The sequence below is a fragment of the Leptonotus elevatus genome, chromosome 9 (assembly GCF_054856555.1).
Source record: "Leptonotus elevatus isolate MCC_2025b chromosome 9, RoL_Lele_1.0, whole genome shotgun sequence".
In the NCBI taxonomy this organism is placed as follows: domain Eukaryota; kingdom Metazoa; phylum Chordata; class Actinopteri; order Syngnathiformes; family Syngnathidae; genus Leptonotus; species Leptonotus elevatus.
The window spans coordinates 25796244-25811648 of NC_141247.1; the positions used below are offsets into that span (position 1 = coordinate 25796244).

The window sequence follows — 15405 nt, forward strand, 5'->3', positions numbered from 1 at the left end:
ATGCTAGCTAGCTAGCTAGCTCTTGTTAGAGTAGATAATATTTGTATTCTACTCTTTGCGTGTTCAATTAACTGAATGGTGAGATTCTGGTGAAGAAGTCCCTTTGCAAAGGTATCATTAAAACAGAAGCTTCTGATGACAAAAACTGACGACACTCAAATCGTGTTCTGGTCAGATTGTGTCTCTTTCTCCTCCGGCACATCATTATTTATTGAAAAGTGGGTGAATACGAAAAGTCTCCTCCCATCAGCCCACAGTACATTTATTTGCAACTCAGTGAATACAAGAAAATCCCCCCCTTCTGTTCCCATCAGCAAGTTCAGCAAGTTCCCATAGGTATAAATCAGATTAGAGAAAAACAATAATACATCAGCCTGTCCCTCCCCTCTTCCGACTGAGACCGGTACCAGGCTATACTCCCTTCTTTTCTCAGGAGTGAGACAGATACGAATACAATAGACCATACTATTCATTGAGCTACACAGCTATAACTAAATGACTCCAAAAACGGCTAAAATATAAATTGAAACTGAAAAACAATGTTAATAATTTAACACTCTCTAGCAGGTAAACGAGCATCATGGGAGCTAGCTAGCTAGCTAGCATGAGTGGCTAAAGCCAAAATGTGGCAGGCTTTTTACTTTCTGGACCTGGATTTGCCACCTCTGCCCCCCCCCCCCCTCCCCCTCCTCCTCCTCCCCCTCCTCCTTCATCATCTTTATGACTTGATCATTGATTATTATGATTTGATTGCGTGCATGTGTGCTGTTTCCTCCATCGTGCTGCATTTTGTCTGTGGGAAACCTTTTTATTCCATTTCCAGCCTTAAAGTGCACTTAAGAAGGAGATTCTGCAAGTAAACATCATTTGAGATAAAATGCACTCCGGTCAAATCAATAAAAATTGCCAATTTTTCACTCGTGGTGCAACGGATCACAAAAGTGACGGTTTGGATCGGATCATGGATTGGAGTCACGGATCGGATTGTTTTTCGGATTAGCAAAAAAAAAAGAAGAAGAAGATAAATAGTGCTTTGTCTTCATTTATTTGGTAAAGTGCTTTTTCCAATAATTAAAAAAAATCATTTCAAAATGTCTAATATAGTTGTTTAGGGACACAACTTTTAAGTGCAATATGAGGCAGAAACATTCATATTTTTCATGGTTCAGGTGTAAAATAAAGTATTAATGGCTTCATGTTGTGTTCCGATAATCTTTTTTTAATGGGCAAAATGCAAAGTTCTATTGATCTTCTTTTTTTTTTTTTATAATGAAAAGACCTCAACGTGCAATTTAAGGCACTTCCCTTCCTTGAAACATGGAGAGTGAATTGCAAAGTAGCCTTGGTCCAAAAAAAAGAATTCAAGCCAGGTAGCGGCAGCCGGACTCCCGTTGGTCATGCTAACAGCTAGCCGCTAGCCGCTAGCCACTTACGTCGGCGACTTCTGCCGTATCATACATTGGCAGCGTGATTATTTAGCACTTTCTGAGCGCCCTAAATTAGCCATTGAATACGTGTTCGGGAAAGCCTCAATAAAGAAACGTCTAAAAGGGAAGTCAAGCTCGCCATCACGCTCGTGCATCGTGAAGCCGGGTGCGAAGGATTTGAAGTCAACTGCTCCAAAGGGTTTTCCGTCCTCGTGGGCTTTGGCTGTCGGTCGGTCGTTTTCATGCGGAATTTCGCACGCGTCACGCCAACCGCGACGTCGCATGATGGGCTTCATTCCGATTCCAGCGCGCCGGGCACAGTCGATCCTTGTGCTCCCATTTGCGACCATTCGCTGTGATCCTGATATGAGCAAAAGCAAAAGCATTCATCCCACGTCCACATTGACGACCAGGAAACAAAAACACGATTCAATCGTAATCCAATATGACACGATATGGAACCATGCAATCGACTCCTCAAGTTAATACGATTCATTGCACTCGCAGCGTGATACGTTATGATTATGATTACCAGACGATATCATTGGTGCCGAGTGTTAATTTTATCCGCCATTTTTAAATTGAGTCTCAGTTTTAGTCCAGTTTCAAACACGCTTGTTAGTTTTTATCATAGTAAGTCAATCTCATCCCATTTAGCATTTTAGTCTTTATTTTAGTCCAAGAAAACATCATTTTATTCGAGTCGAGTTTTAGTCAACAAAAACAATCAACGTTTTAATCTATTTTTCGTCATTTAAACATTTTCTCATTTCAGATGTAAAACTATTTCACATCAAAATATCTCTCACTTTTTTGGGGGGATGAAAAACAACTTGACACAAGTGGCTACTATGGCTCCATGCTACCAGCAAGTTAGCTAGCATAAGTTAGCGGTCGCATTATTATTATTATGATTGTTAGAATGTTCCAGCCGTTGGTTTAATGTTACGTTACTAAAACTATCGTTTCTTTATTTTTGACCTTTCACCGTGAAACCACTTCCTGTCTATCCCACGTTGCATGTTGCACTCGCTAACTAGCTAGCTAGCTTTGAAAGGGGGTGTGTCACGTGACAGATGAGCAGAGACAAGATTTGACAAAATCATATCATTTTCGTCCCGTCTTTATTAGTCGACGAAAATACAGACTGATTTAGTCCTAGTTATTGTTTATAAAGAAAGGTTTTAGTTTTAGAAAAATGTGTGTTGACGTAATTATTTTTGTTTCGTTTTGATTGGAATGGATTCCCGCCCACGATATGATGGAATTCCAATTTCCATGCGATACATTTCACTCCACTTTGTACGAAAAGCTGAAATTTGTTTCGATTGGCAAGAAATACGATAGACGGAAATGACAATGCAATACAATTGACGTCAATAGGACTCGATCCCCTCCCGCAAGGATACGATTCCATTTCCTTGTGACATGAGGATGAAAAACCACACCATCCAATCGGATTCCAACGATTGACTACAGTTGTGATGCTGACAAAATGCAGTTCGCTCAGATTTCGAATCGATATTCTTTGTCGCGATCAAATATGAGTCGCGCCAGTCATGGCGATGGCGACCGAATTCGATTCGCTTCCATAACCGCACCATGACATTCCGATGCGATTTGTTCAAATGTCAAGGACAGATTTGCTAAAATTGCGATGCAACACGATATGATTTGCGATACGATTCGCTCCATTTACGATACTTGCCGCTTGAAAACAATTTGCGTCGAGTCACTCGACTGCTTACGATGGATCAGGCAGTTGCGATGCAACCCCAACGCGACCCGATTCCTTGTGATCTGATTGGCCGCAGTTACTATGAAATGGATTCGCTGCCATTCCAATGCACAACGCGACGTCCCGGCGGCCTGAAAGGAGGCGGCGACGTGGCAATTTGACGTTTGTCTGTTGTACGTCAAGAAATCAATACGGTTCCCGCTGCGGCTAATGACGCTAGCGCTCCTCACTTGTAATTGGAAATGACTTTGTTGCAGATTGTTCAGGTGTGTGCGTGAGATGTCACTTCCAATGCGTGTTTCCATTAGAGGCCAGCTTGCCCGGAATAAAAACAAAAAATGCGCTGATGCAATAAGGCGCTGGCGGTGGCGGTGGCGGTGGCGGTGGCGGTGAGGTGAGCTGGCGTGACGGAAATACAAGATGAGTCAAAAGAAGCGCCGTGTGTGTCAAACGCACGCGCGCGAACACGACCTGGCCATGGAAAGCAAAAATCGAATTTGAAAAATAATGATGCAAGACGATGATGACTATGTCTCGATTGCCATCCCCTGTTCTGTTAAAGATACGATTGTCAATACGTGCTGTAATTGCGATCGATTATGATGCTTGACAATTGTCGTGTGAAATGGTTCACTCCAATTATGCGAGCGATTCCATTCAATTACAATCGGATTCACTCCGCTTACTTACCGCACGATGTCAAATCATTCGCTGCAATCACGATGATTCGCTCCAAATAGCTTGCAAAACGATTCACGCATCATTCGGATTTGACCATCGACTGTAATTAACTTCCGATACATTACTCCAATTCTCATGCGATGCAATTTAAAATGAATGCCACATGCAGTAGCCGATGCTTCAAGCCAATTGCGATGGGATGTGATTCACGCCGATTACAAGGCAGCACGATTAGTCCCGTGAGGTGAGACGATACGATTCCATAGAATCGCAATGCGACGCAATTCGCTCAGTTGCGATGCTATACGATTCGCTCGGATTCAATTCTGATACGATTCACGCAAATTGAACAACAGTTCATCAATGAATGGCCTCCGACTTGAAATTGTCCAAATCCTCAAACTAACTTGCAAACATCTGCTTTGAAATAATATTCAGTTTTTCTGATTAAAAAAAAAAAGAAACGTTTTTTAAAGGGACAGAAAAAAAAAGAAAATAAGTTTTTATCCGATCTCTTGATGGATTGAAAATTTACTGACAGATGAAGCGATTATTACTTGTTGCAGCCTCAACAATTACGATGCATGGGATTCCATCCAAATAGCTACGAGTCACATGATCACACTCAACAACAAATATTCAGTACTTACAAATATGCGCACACACGATGCATGTTGAAATCGTTGAAGTGCACGCACGCGCGCACGCGCGCACGCACGCACACACACAAGACGCATCGTTCACATCAGTAATCCTGTTAAACACACTCAGTCGTGCGAAAGCTAATCCATACAGGAGGCTAACCCCCTCCCCCGCGTAAAACACACACGCGCGCACGCACACGCGCACACACACGGTTTCGCTAAGATGGCAGCAATTTATGTGCGCACTCTCAACATATGTTTGAGTAAATACTCAATAATATATGAGTTGCTTGCATTTCTCTATGCGGGAATATTCCAAACAGGTTGCGCATCGTCAACAAACGCGCTGGCGTCAAATAAAGATGCACCTAATATCTCATTCGGGGCCGCTGCGAGAAGAATCAATCTTGTGTGTTTGGATGAGATTAACTTTTTAATATCTGCGGTCTTGGGCCTAATTCCCCTCGGATGGCTTCATCATGCAATCCGAGCGAGAGAGAGAGAGCGGGCGGGCGAGCGAGCGGGCGGGCGGGCGGGATCAACTAAAAAATAGCTCCATGTCCACAAATGTATCAAAATAAACGTATGCAGGAACAACACCTACACGCCGGATGATGAACAATACCATCGTCGGGCTCGTTGTCGTGGTTACGGATGCAAAAACACCTTCAAGGGATGAAATCATGCAATAATAACGCTGACGGGCTGCAATGCGTTCATAAATGTTGACAAATCTCAACGTTTTTTGACGCTGCATGAATTTGAAGAAACGATCTGCAGCCAGGTCGGCATCGCTAATGACAATCTCTTTTCAAATACAAAATAAAGAATACATCAAATGAAAAATAGAATTGATAAATGCTAAGATGCTAACAGCTGCTGCGCTAATATGTCGCAAGGACCTGAATGCAAAAGTCGCAACGGTGACAATTAGGTTGCCCCGTAATGCCGTGTCATTTCTATTGCTAGCATGCTAACATGCTAAGAAATGGGATAGAAACCAATGCGATCCTGCTAGCATGTAGCCAGACGGCCGCGGGCACGACAAAGTGGTTAGCTGACGCTCCCCGTCCGCCGCCTGACGCCTTGAACCGCCAAAGCCGGTCAAGTGCGGACAAATGGGGGTCGGCCGCTAATGTGTCAGCTAGCGCTGGCGCGGCGGACGCCTGCGGGGAGGATGATGAAAGCGCAGCGCGTGATGAAAGTGGCGGGGCGTGATGGGGGCGCCGTGATGGGGCGCCATGATGGCGTTTTGATGAAGCTCTGGCCGCGCGCGGCGAGGAGCGCGGGGACCGCGCGGAGGTGCGGGAACTCGCCGCGGGAATGACAGACGCGCGGCCGGTCTCTCGTCGCGTGATGTCGTTAGCAGGAAAAAAAAAAGAGAAAGGATGCACGAGAGAAAATGTGCACATGGTAGAAAAAAAGAAAAAAGGAAAACAACAACAGGATACAGCAGCAAACGCAAACAAACAATCCAACCCAGCCTGGTGTCAAGTTATTGATACTTGCGAGGGCGCCGCTTTTACAACCAAGAATGAATCAAAAAAAAGAAATAGAAAATAATTGATTATTTTCTTGTTTGGGTTGAATTTGTAACGTTCCCGAGTTGAGGGTTGGAACGGCGCGTGCGCCCCCCGACTTGCTTTTCACGGCGCCGCCGCCAATGTCATGACAAGCTTGAAGGCATGCCATTGATTTTGCCAGCAGTTAAAAGCTTTTCCGCTCTTTCCGTTCCCGCCGACGTCAATTTCGCATAACGCTTATCCCGCTCGGGCCGCTCGCAAGCGGAAGTCAATTCCCGGCCGCTCTGGCCCGTTAATCACAAGCGGCTCAAATCCAAAGTGCCGCTGCAAACATCAACGGGCCAAAGCCGAAACCGATTTCTCATTCAATAAAATGGCCGAGCGTCGCCAAACTTTTGACACGGTGCCCAAAACGGCCGCTTTGGATTTTTGTTCAATACCATCTTTGCGTGTAATTCCTTCATTCGTTTCCATCCAACCCTTTTTATTCCAATTTTCAAGAAATGTGAAAATGAAACTGAATGCAAATGCTAGAAATTTGAAAAAGGCTCAAAAAACGGTGGATTTTGAAGCGAAAAAAGGAAAATGCACATTTTGCCCATAAAAAGGCATTTTGCCAATAAAAACGCATTTTGGCAAGACCGGACACACGTGGCACGGTTTGAGCGGATATGACGTCACACGTGCGTTTGTAGTCACAAAGCAATGGCGGAAAAATAAATAAAGTAAGGTATGTTGGGGGGGGCGATTAAACAGAAATCTTTTTGTAATTAATTAAAGAAGCAAATATTGATGCCATTTTCGATGGAAAGCAGCAAAGAAACGCTTCGGTTGATCAAGAATGACAAAAGCAAACTTGTCGCTTCCTGGCCTTCTTCTTTTGAAATGACTGGTGGCTCACATCTCTACGGCGTATAGCGCCACCTGCAGCCACGGAGTCTCCTCTCAATATTCGCAAAAGAACAACAGATGGAAACAAAAAGTCGCACGTCCGCATTTTCAGTAAATTGGCTTCAAAAATGTGAACCGATCGCGTGTCGACCCGACTCGTGTTGACGTCCCAAAAACAAAAGGTGACTTTTGGCGTCAACGCAAGTCAAGTGACACGCGTGTGCACGAAACAGCACGTGACGAGGCGCCATGTTTAAACGAGCGAGGTCAAACGCCTTTTGGGAAAATCGCTTCCCGCATTCGCTCTTTTCAAGGCGACGCCGAGCAAAGGCGACAAAGCAACCCAAAGTCGACACGGCTGAATAATTGCCATCCGCTGCAAGTCGGATGGAATGAAAGCATCATCTCAAACGCTGCACTTTCACAACGTGTCATATTTATTTCCGCATGTGAACGCGACCTGCTTGGGATTTGAAAGAAATCCAGATTGTTCACAAACATGTCACAAATGGGAACAACATTGCAATTTCAAAATGGCTCCTTTCAGGCAAGACTGTTTTTGCGGGTCGACGCGTTCCACATTTGCACCCAATTTCCATCTCGCAAAGTCCAATTGGCGGAATTTTCAAAACTATTTGAAGGAACCAAAATGAATAGCTTCAAACAAAAATGGTGTTTTTGCTTCTTGAGACTTTTTGGTGGATCGATTTGGTATTTTCTGTTTCTTTTAAACGATTGGAAAGGCCTTAAAAATGTCCCAAAATGACCTGAAATGTCAACTTTTGCTGCGGTTCTACGCCACGTTGAGCAAATTTCATGCGGCTGCTTTTCAAGACAAGCATGAAAATGTGCCACTTTCAAGCCCAAAACTCTTTTTTTTAGCTTCAGTCGCGATCGCAGCAAATGTCAAACGAGTGCCGCATGAACGTTGACCTCCTCGCATGACCTCATACCAACCTTCACCTGGCGTGTGTGTGTTTTTTTTCCTGTGCGTCTTTCCTGTGAGCGGCTGACTTTTGATCACGTGACTGACTTTGTGCGCGCCTGCGCCTGCGCGTGCGTGTGCGCGTGCCTCCCGCGCAGGCGCCTCCACGCAGGACTCTGACGCCTACGAGCCGGAAAAACCCGTCGACGGCACTGTGAAGTTGGCGGGCGTCATTACGGGCATCCTCATGTTCATCATCATCCTCCTCGGCCTCGTTCTCACCTTCAAGCGCAGGTGGGTCGCACTTCATCAAAAAGTCCTGTTTTTAATAACAATATATGTCACATATATCATTTGATGTCCTGTTCTTTAATATTACAACGATTTTAATGTTATGTGAAAAAACAAACAAACAACTGGAAAATGTTGATGTTTTGCGCATCGTTGTGTTTTGATGTTTCCGTTGGTGATTTTTGTCCACTCGCTTTGAATGAATCCATTTGAAAAGTGGACACCAAAATCAAAGCGCCTCAAACTGGAATTTATGAATCATTAAAACAGCTTGAATGAATCCATTTCAAAATTTGACACGCTTCACCCGCAATAAAGAAAAGTGAAAATAAAATTAAAAATGATGAATAAATAAAAACGGGAGGTCATTAAAAAGTTAAAAAATCCTCCACTCCGTCTTGCCGCCACCGCCAACTTCTTCTTTTTCTTCTTCTCTTTCTCTTCTCTGCCACAAACTCAATCAACACATTTTAGTTGTAAAAAAAAAGAAAAGAAAAAGATTCTTTAACAATGTTTCTTACTTGTTGGGATGTAATATTCATTTGAAACATTTCTTTTTGTGATGTAAGATGAAAACCTCGTAAGTTCTCAAAATGGCCGTCCTCCAATATTCAAAAATTGCAAACATTATGACCATGGAAAAGTGTTCCATTTTAATAAGGTCTTATAAGTTGAAGTGTGTTTTGGATTTTGGTGAATATTTGCAAGTGCACTCGACTCGATAGCCTTTTTTTTTTTTTTTTTTTCAAGGTACTCAAAATGAATCAAATGAAAAAGTTCCAATGAAAACACGTCTCTTTGCTTCCTGACAACCAAATGGCGGCGGGCGTCGCGTCGTTCCAAAAGACTTTAATCTCTATTTTCAAACATTCTGCCTCTTATTACCGACAAACAAGCACTCGTGATTGCTTTGGCGTCTTGTTTTTTGCCCCGCCTCCTTTCAGACGCCGTACGGCGCTATTTTCCCACGTGACTTTTTTTCTTCTTTTTTTTCCCGAGTGGCCCCTCGCCGCGGAACGTTCCGGACCGGTGATTGTCGAGCATCCGACAAATATGCTAATGCAATCAGAGTGCTTGCTTGTTGTGATTGCGCAACAGCAAGACGTGTCAATTTGGTGTCAAAACTCTTAACGAGCTTTGTGTCAATTTGGGAAATTCTCAACGACCGCAAGATTCGTTGAAGCCAATTCGAGCCTTGTGATTGGTTGGCGCGCTGTCATGGTTACACTTTTGTGAAGTCAAACGCACACAATGAGCCAAATGCACATTTTGTGCATTTGTGTGTCGTCCATCCTTCGAAAATACAAGATTCCAATATGGAAGCAATCAGACTGAACATCTGGGCGGAGTTTGTTGTTGAAGGACCAATAATAGCCAAGAATAGCTAAGCTCGCTTCAAAACAAAATGGCGGACTTCCTTGTTTGCGGGTCTGTCTCCCAAATGTCATGTTGTTCGGGAAAATGGGTTTAATGAAGCTTAAAATGTCTGCTTGCAACCACAATGACAACTTTGCTGTGTATTTTCTACTTTTGAATGGATTTGTAGATTCCATTTCTTATTTCTAAAGGAAAGCAGCTTTTTGATTTCTTTCAAAATGGACGCTTCAAACTCAAATGACGTACTTTGCGTCCTTCTTGAGACGGCCGCCTTCACGTACAAGCGGAACGTCGGAGTTTGAACGTCTCACAAATCGTACACGTCCGACTTCAAGCAAAACATCGGTGTAAAAAAATGCCTCGGAGGCAGAACTCATTTTCGGGGGTTCGAACACCCAAGCAAAGCGAGCGAAGCCGAGTCATGCCGACTGCTCACGTCGCGGTCGTTGAGACGAAGCGCTGCTCATTTCCAGTCAGATGGTGAAAACTCCCGGAGGTGCTCCAATACTCGCGAGTGCATTTACATTTTTCCACGAGCATTTTCTTCGCCGCGGGTCCAAAGAAAGACAAACGGTGCCGGCGGTAGCCAAGAAAAACATACGGCGCGACGAACCACAGCGGAATTTGGAAGGAGATGATGGCGCCGTTTACTGTGTCTACTTCCGTGCATGCTGGCACGAGGACCCCCCTTAGCTGTTCGACAACGTGCCTGACGTTAAACGACGCACGCGAGGACCGCCGAGCCGTCCAACAATATGCCCGATGTCAAATACACAAGCTCAGCACTCAACTAAAGCGAGCGTTAACATAGCGTTTATCATCCACAACAAAAATGTAAGGTATTTATTATTGTTTAAAAAATGTACTCTTATTGTATTTGTAAAACACATACATGGAAATTAAAATTGTAATTTTCAGTTTTTGAAGTTTGGAACGGATGAATTGCATTTACATTATTTCCTATGGGAATTGTTTTTTTCGGAGGTTGAACAATTTGCACACTTGGCAGGAACGAATTATGTTCAAACTTCGAGGTATCACTCTATTTATTTATTTATTTTCTCTGTTTTTGTGCTACCGAGAAATTCGCTGTTGAGACATTTTTTATTATTTTTTTGCTCCTGTTAACACGTTAGCCAAATTTGACGTTGCTAAATCAAACTGGCTTTGGTGGCGGAATTTTCAAAAGCAATTCCAGATGCCGAGAAATGTCTGCTTCAAACCAAACTGTCTTTTTTGGTGGCAGTCAAACTTGTGAAAGTCAAATCAAGCATAACCCACTCGCTAATATTGTTAAAAAAAAACCCAAAGTATTTATGTCTTATTGCGACGTCCCGCCCGTCAACAGCGAGCCGTCGTTGAGCCTCTTATTGGCTTCATCCATATTTGATCCGTCACGCTTAATCCTGATGTCTCCAAAAGCGTTTTGGCCTCAGTCAAACCATGTTTCGCAAACCTTTCACAGCCCATCAATTATTTCCGGCTTTAAAAAAAACAAAAAACAAAAAAAAGCTCCCGGTACGTGCACGGCCAACTGTCCGATTAATCTTGCAGGCAGTTGGTTATTTTCCCGGAGAAGGCGGCGGTCGCCGCTAATAAAGACGGCAGTCGAGTCTTAATGGGAATGTGATGTTCCCGCAACCAGGTGGGCCCTCAGGGGGTCCGGGAAGCAGCGCCTGAGGGCCCCAAGACCGCCGTCCATAAATAATAAAGGCAGCCTAAAAAACACGATTGATATGACACGCGCTCTCTGATGGAAAATTCTTGTTATTTAAACCGTTCCAACCCTGAGCGGAATCTCTTCAAAAAGAAAAAAAAGACACAGGAAGTCAAACATGCTGTAAAAAAATGGACATTTACAAAAAAAATGACGCTTCAAACACATTTTAAATCGTTTAAAGTATTCCTTGCTATAAAATATCAAATGAGTAGGTTACTACTTGTAAAACTGACATAAAACAAAAACACAAAAATGTTCATACGATCCATAAATTAGTCCCTGGCATAATACGAGCAACAACAGATGTTAGCATAGATGCTATGCTAATTCCAGATTTGAAATAAGCAGTTTTGCGTGTCAAATGTGCCACTGACCCGCAAAACTGCGAGGGAGGGGGCGTGTGCGGGGCGACCGGGACGGAAAGGGAGATTTGATGTATGCAGATGTGGAAAGCAAAAGCATTTAAAATAATAATAATAATAACAAAACCATCCTTCATATCCAGAAGTGAATGTGAGCAAAAAAATCCTTTTTCTCCGTTTTTTTTCTTGCCTGAATGAAAAAAAGCGCCGGTCCGATGTGATGAGTTCTCTGACTGTGGTCTCTCGCCCTTTTGTGTCTCTCTCCATCCTGCTTCCTGGTTTTGGCTCCGCCCCTTCCCGCCTTGCCCGCCTTCTTGCCCTTCTTGCTCCGATAGAGAGATTCACACGTGGAGAACTCTGAGCGTGGGGTATCGTATGTTTGCTTCTCCTCCGCATCCTCTTCCTCCTCTTTTCTTGGCTTCTCTTGCTTTTTTTCCTCCCTAATTCATCTTCTGAGAAAAAACGCCTGGCCTGTCAATTTATGCTCAAATGTTGAATTTTTTTCCCCACAATTGAGAGTCAACATTCAGTTGATGTTTTTCTTTCCCCGTGGAAAATGTCCAACGTTGCTGTCATTTTGTAACCAGATGACATTTTCAGGCCGCTGACAACAAAATTCTGACGAGGACAAAGCGATTGACAGATCATCAATAATTGCAAAATCAAAACCTTTGGTAGGAAAAGGATTATATTTGTTTTTTGGTACCAAAGTCATTTGGGGTCTTGCTTTCCCTGACTTGAACTCCCCCAAAACGGCTCATGAGTCCGCCATTTTGGTTGGAAATGAGAATGCCGCCAATGCCGGCAGTTTGATTTAGCAGTATGAAATTTGCTCTAGGGTGAGTGGACCCACCAAAAAGTCTTCGTGGAAGATACTCAGGAAGTCTGCCCAATTGCTTTCAAGCATTTAGGTGGGAAGTCGCTTTTTTCTTCTTTTTTTTTTGAAAACTCAAATTCAATTAGATTTCGCAACATGACATTGGGTAGACTTTTCTCTAACGAGAAAAGCCACAAAGACAAGGCATGCTCGAAAATGCACAGGAAGGCTGCCATTTTGATTGAAAGCTGACATTTCAGGCATCATTTGTAGAAATGGAATTGTTGTTGGAAACTCCAACTTCAATTTCACCACTTCCATCAACTTTATATTAACGATATATGGCAAACAATAAGCGCGGTCGTCACCGATACCAATTTGATACTTTCTGCTTGTTTGGCAACCCCCACCCCCCCCCCCCCCCCCCTCCCAGACCAGACTTTTAACCCTGTCTGATTGGCTTTTGGCTAAGTGGCTACAAAATGGCCGTTTCACTCTCGCCAGGGAAATCGTGCGCGAGCCGTTAACCGACTTGAACGCTCGGTTGTTTTTGTGCCGCCATTGTTGGATGACATTTTCCCACTAATGGCTAAACAGCATGAAGCAACGTCTTCACAAAACCAGGCTTATAAAAATGAGTTCTATAATGTCTGATCTTTTTTTGCCCCCCCCCGACTCTCAAACCGCTCTATTTCTGATCTCTTTTTTTTCTTCATCTAAAACAACGCCTTTATAGAATAGAAAAAGATTCAATAGAAAAGCATTGAGCAGAATGGAAGACATTTGGACAGCAGCAAAGTGGCGGCACAAAAAGATGAAAGAAAAAAGTCCCACAAGTTGAGAATGAAGAATGCTGAATGTCGCTCATTTTGGAGATTTTTTTCTCTTCCGTCTCTGGATTTGCCCAAACTTGCAGATTTGATCTTTTTCCATGGCAAAAGTCCCAAACGGATCAAGAAATTCTACAGATTAATCTCACCTTTCAAGACATCATTTTGACATTTTTCCCAATTTCCCCAGAATTCCACATTTTCAATGTCAAAAAGTGTCAAAAAGTGTCAATGAAATGACGAAGTTTGGTCTCTCCAGATTCCTCAACCAAACGATTCACAATTCATCACAAATGTGAATTCCGATTTCCTGGGCAATTTCAAAGTTACGATTTCAAACATTCCCAAATGAACGAGGACGTTTCGTAGTCTGACTGCGTTTCACATTTCTCAGCCATCTTAATGCAATTCAAAAAAAGAAAAACTCATTTAATTTAGGACATCCATGCTACTGTTTTGCTCAAAGTATCAACGTTTCCAAACTCCCCAAATTGATGAGAACATTTGACAAACTTTTTCCAACTCCCAAACTTGGCCAGTATTTGTCACATTTCAAAAGATTTCCCATTTTCACAGAATTCCATTTTTTTCCTCTCAATTCAAAGCATTCCAACTTGAAAACGTTGCGTTGACTTAACGCATGTTGGGAATTTACATTTGTCAGGATTTCACCTTTTGACAACCATTTTCAAAGGTATGAACGGAATCAGGCCACATTTCAAAGCCTTCCGATCCCCAGTCCAGATTGACTGGCATTATTGTTGCCATTTTCCATTTTCCATTTTCCATGCATGCTCAAACAAGATCTGCTTTTCCTGCTTGACTCGAACCTTTCGGTCCCTCCTCAATTGATTTCCAGTCGCTTCAGCGTTGCCGTTGTTCTCGTATTCTTGTGGAAATGGCCTTGCGCAGTTATTAATTATGATCTTGTCAAATGTGACGTGCGATGCGGATGAGCTCGGCAAGTGTTTGCCGGCGTGCCGTCATTTGTCTCTTTGTCTTGGTTTCACGCACGCACGCACTCGCGAGCCGGCCCAGTGTTTTTTCTGCGCGTATGAATATTTATGGCCACTTTTAACATGCGCAGCTTTTACGGCGGCGCTGGAGGCGCTCCGCACTTTATTACCGGCACGAGGAGGACGTTGGCAGAACGGCTTCCCGCGACGCCAACGTCAGTGAGGAGGAGCCGGCAAAATAACCTGCTCAGTTGATCATTCCGCCGCCGATCAATGTCGCGAGTCTCGTCAGAATGCAAATGGCGGCAAGTGACGAGCGCCGCGTTGCGTTCCCGGTGCAGTTCTGTTGTTCGGCTTTGGGCAGGTCAAACTGTAAACCTCCAGGTCAAAGGTCAAGATCACATCAGGGTTAAAAATGTCAAATATGAAGAAAAAAATGACTTTTTTTCTGGCCATTCAACTCTCAACGACGTCAAAAAGGATTTGATGATGAAGCACATCGAGCGAGACATTTGATTCAAGGCACGCGCTTTCCAGAGCTGTCATCATTCTGTCAATTGTCACCCAAAACATTTTTGCCGTGATATGACGAGTCATGCCTCGAAATCAAAGCCTCGAAATCAAAGCGCTTGATCAGCACTTTGCACAACGGTCGTGATTTTGCTCGTACGGCTTTCCGCGTTCGCCCCAAAAACGCTTTTGTACGCCTTCCGAAACGTGCAAATCAGCTCGATGCCGCTCGCACCTCAAATGAAACGTCCGGACGTTCCACAGCTTTCGTGAATTTCTCAATCCAAACTCATCCCACAGCGTTGTCACTAAATCAATCAATCGATGAAAATGTTCATCATTTCTTCCAAAGTCATTTGAGACAAGTCGTCCGTCAAATGAGAGATTTGCATTCCCATTCCCGTCATTCTTTTTTTATCAATGCTGAAAACGGCTTTTTTTTCCGATGGAAAATCTCAGCAAACTCGAATCAGCTGACAAAAACGTGACGCCGCAACCCGCATTGCGTTAACTGCTCTTGACAAACGCTTTCCAGAGCTGCGATTCTTTTTTCACTGCAAACTCGTCTCCTGACGTCGTCACCCAAAAAAACCCCACATTGTCTGTTTTTTGCTGGTCTCCCATTTCTGCCATTTATTAAAGTTAGCAATCGTTTGACGCAAGTCATAACGAGCACTTTTACTCGGTAAAACCTCCGATGCTGATGTCGGGAC

At 43.6% G+C, this 15405-nt stretch overlaps 2 protein-coding genes across 19 annotated transcripts in view; one reads left to right on the forward strand and one right to left on the reverse strand.

The window, feature by feature from the left end:
* ptprt (protein tyrosine phosphatase receptor type T) overlaps nt 1-15405 on the forward strand; it is a 114459-nt gene that overhangs the window by 63820 nt on the left and 35234 nt on the right. For 7 of the 14 annotated variants that reach the window (XM_086084810.1, XM_086084799.1, XM_086084801.1 and 4 more), the window contains 2 exons: nt 7988-8123; nt 11915-11947. In XM_086084810.1, coding sequence (XP_085940936.1) covers nt 7988-8123; nt 11915-11947 — 169 coding nt within the window. The remainder of the gene's footprint in view (nt 1-7987; nt 8124-11914; nt 11948-15405) is intronic. The other 7 variants (XM_086084800.1, XM_086084803.1, XM_086084804.1 and 4 more) reach the window with 1 other exon arrangement.
* LOC147168977 (uncharacterized) overlaps nt 1-15405 on the reverse strand; it is a 63513-nt gene that overhangs the window by 1674 nt on the left and 46434 nt on the right. For 3 of the 5 annotated variants that reach the window (XR_015095967.1, XR_015095964.1, XM_086084815.1), the window contains one exon: nt 794-1788. The exons of the other annotated variants lie outside the window; for them this stretch is intronic. Coding sequence is in view for 1 of the 3 variants with exons in the window: in XM_086084815.1 (XP_085940941.1) it covers nt 1689-1788 (100 nt within the window). In the remaining 2 variants the exon portion in view is untranslated. Of the gene's footprint in view, nt 1-793; nt 1789-15405 lie in introns of those variants that run through there. 5 annotated transcript variants of the gene reach the window in all.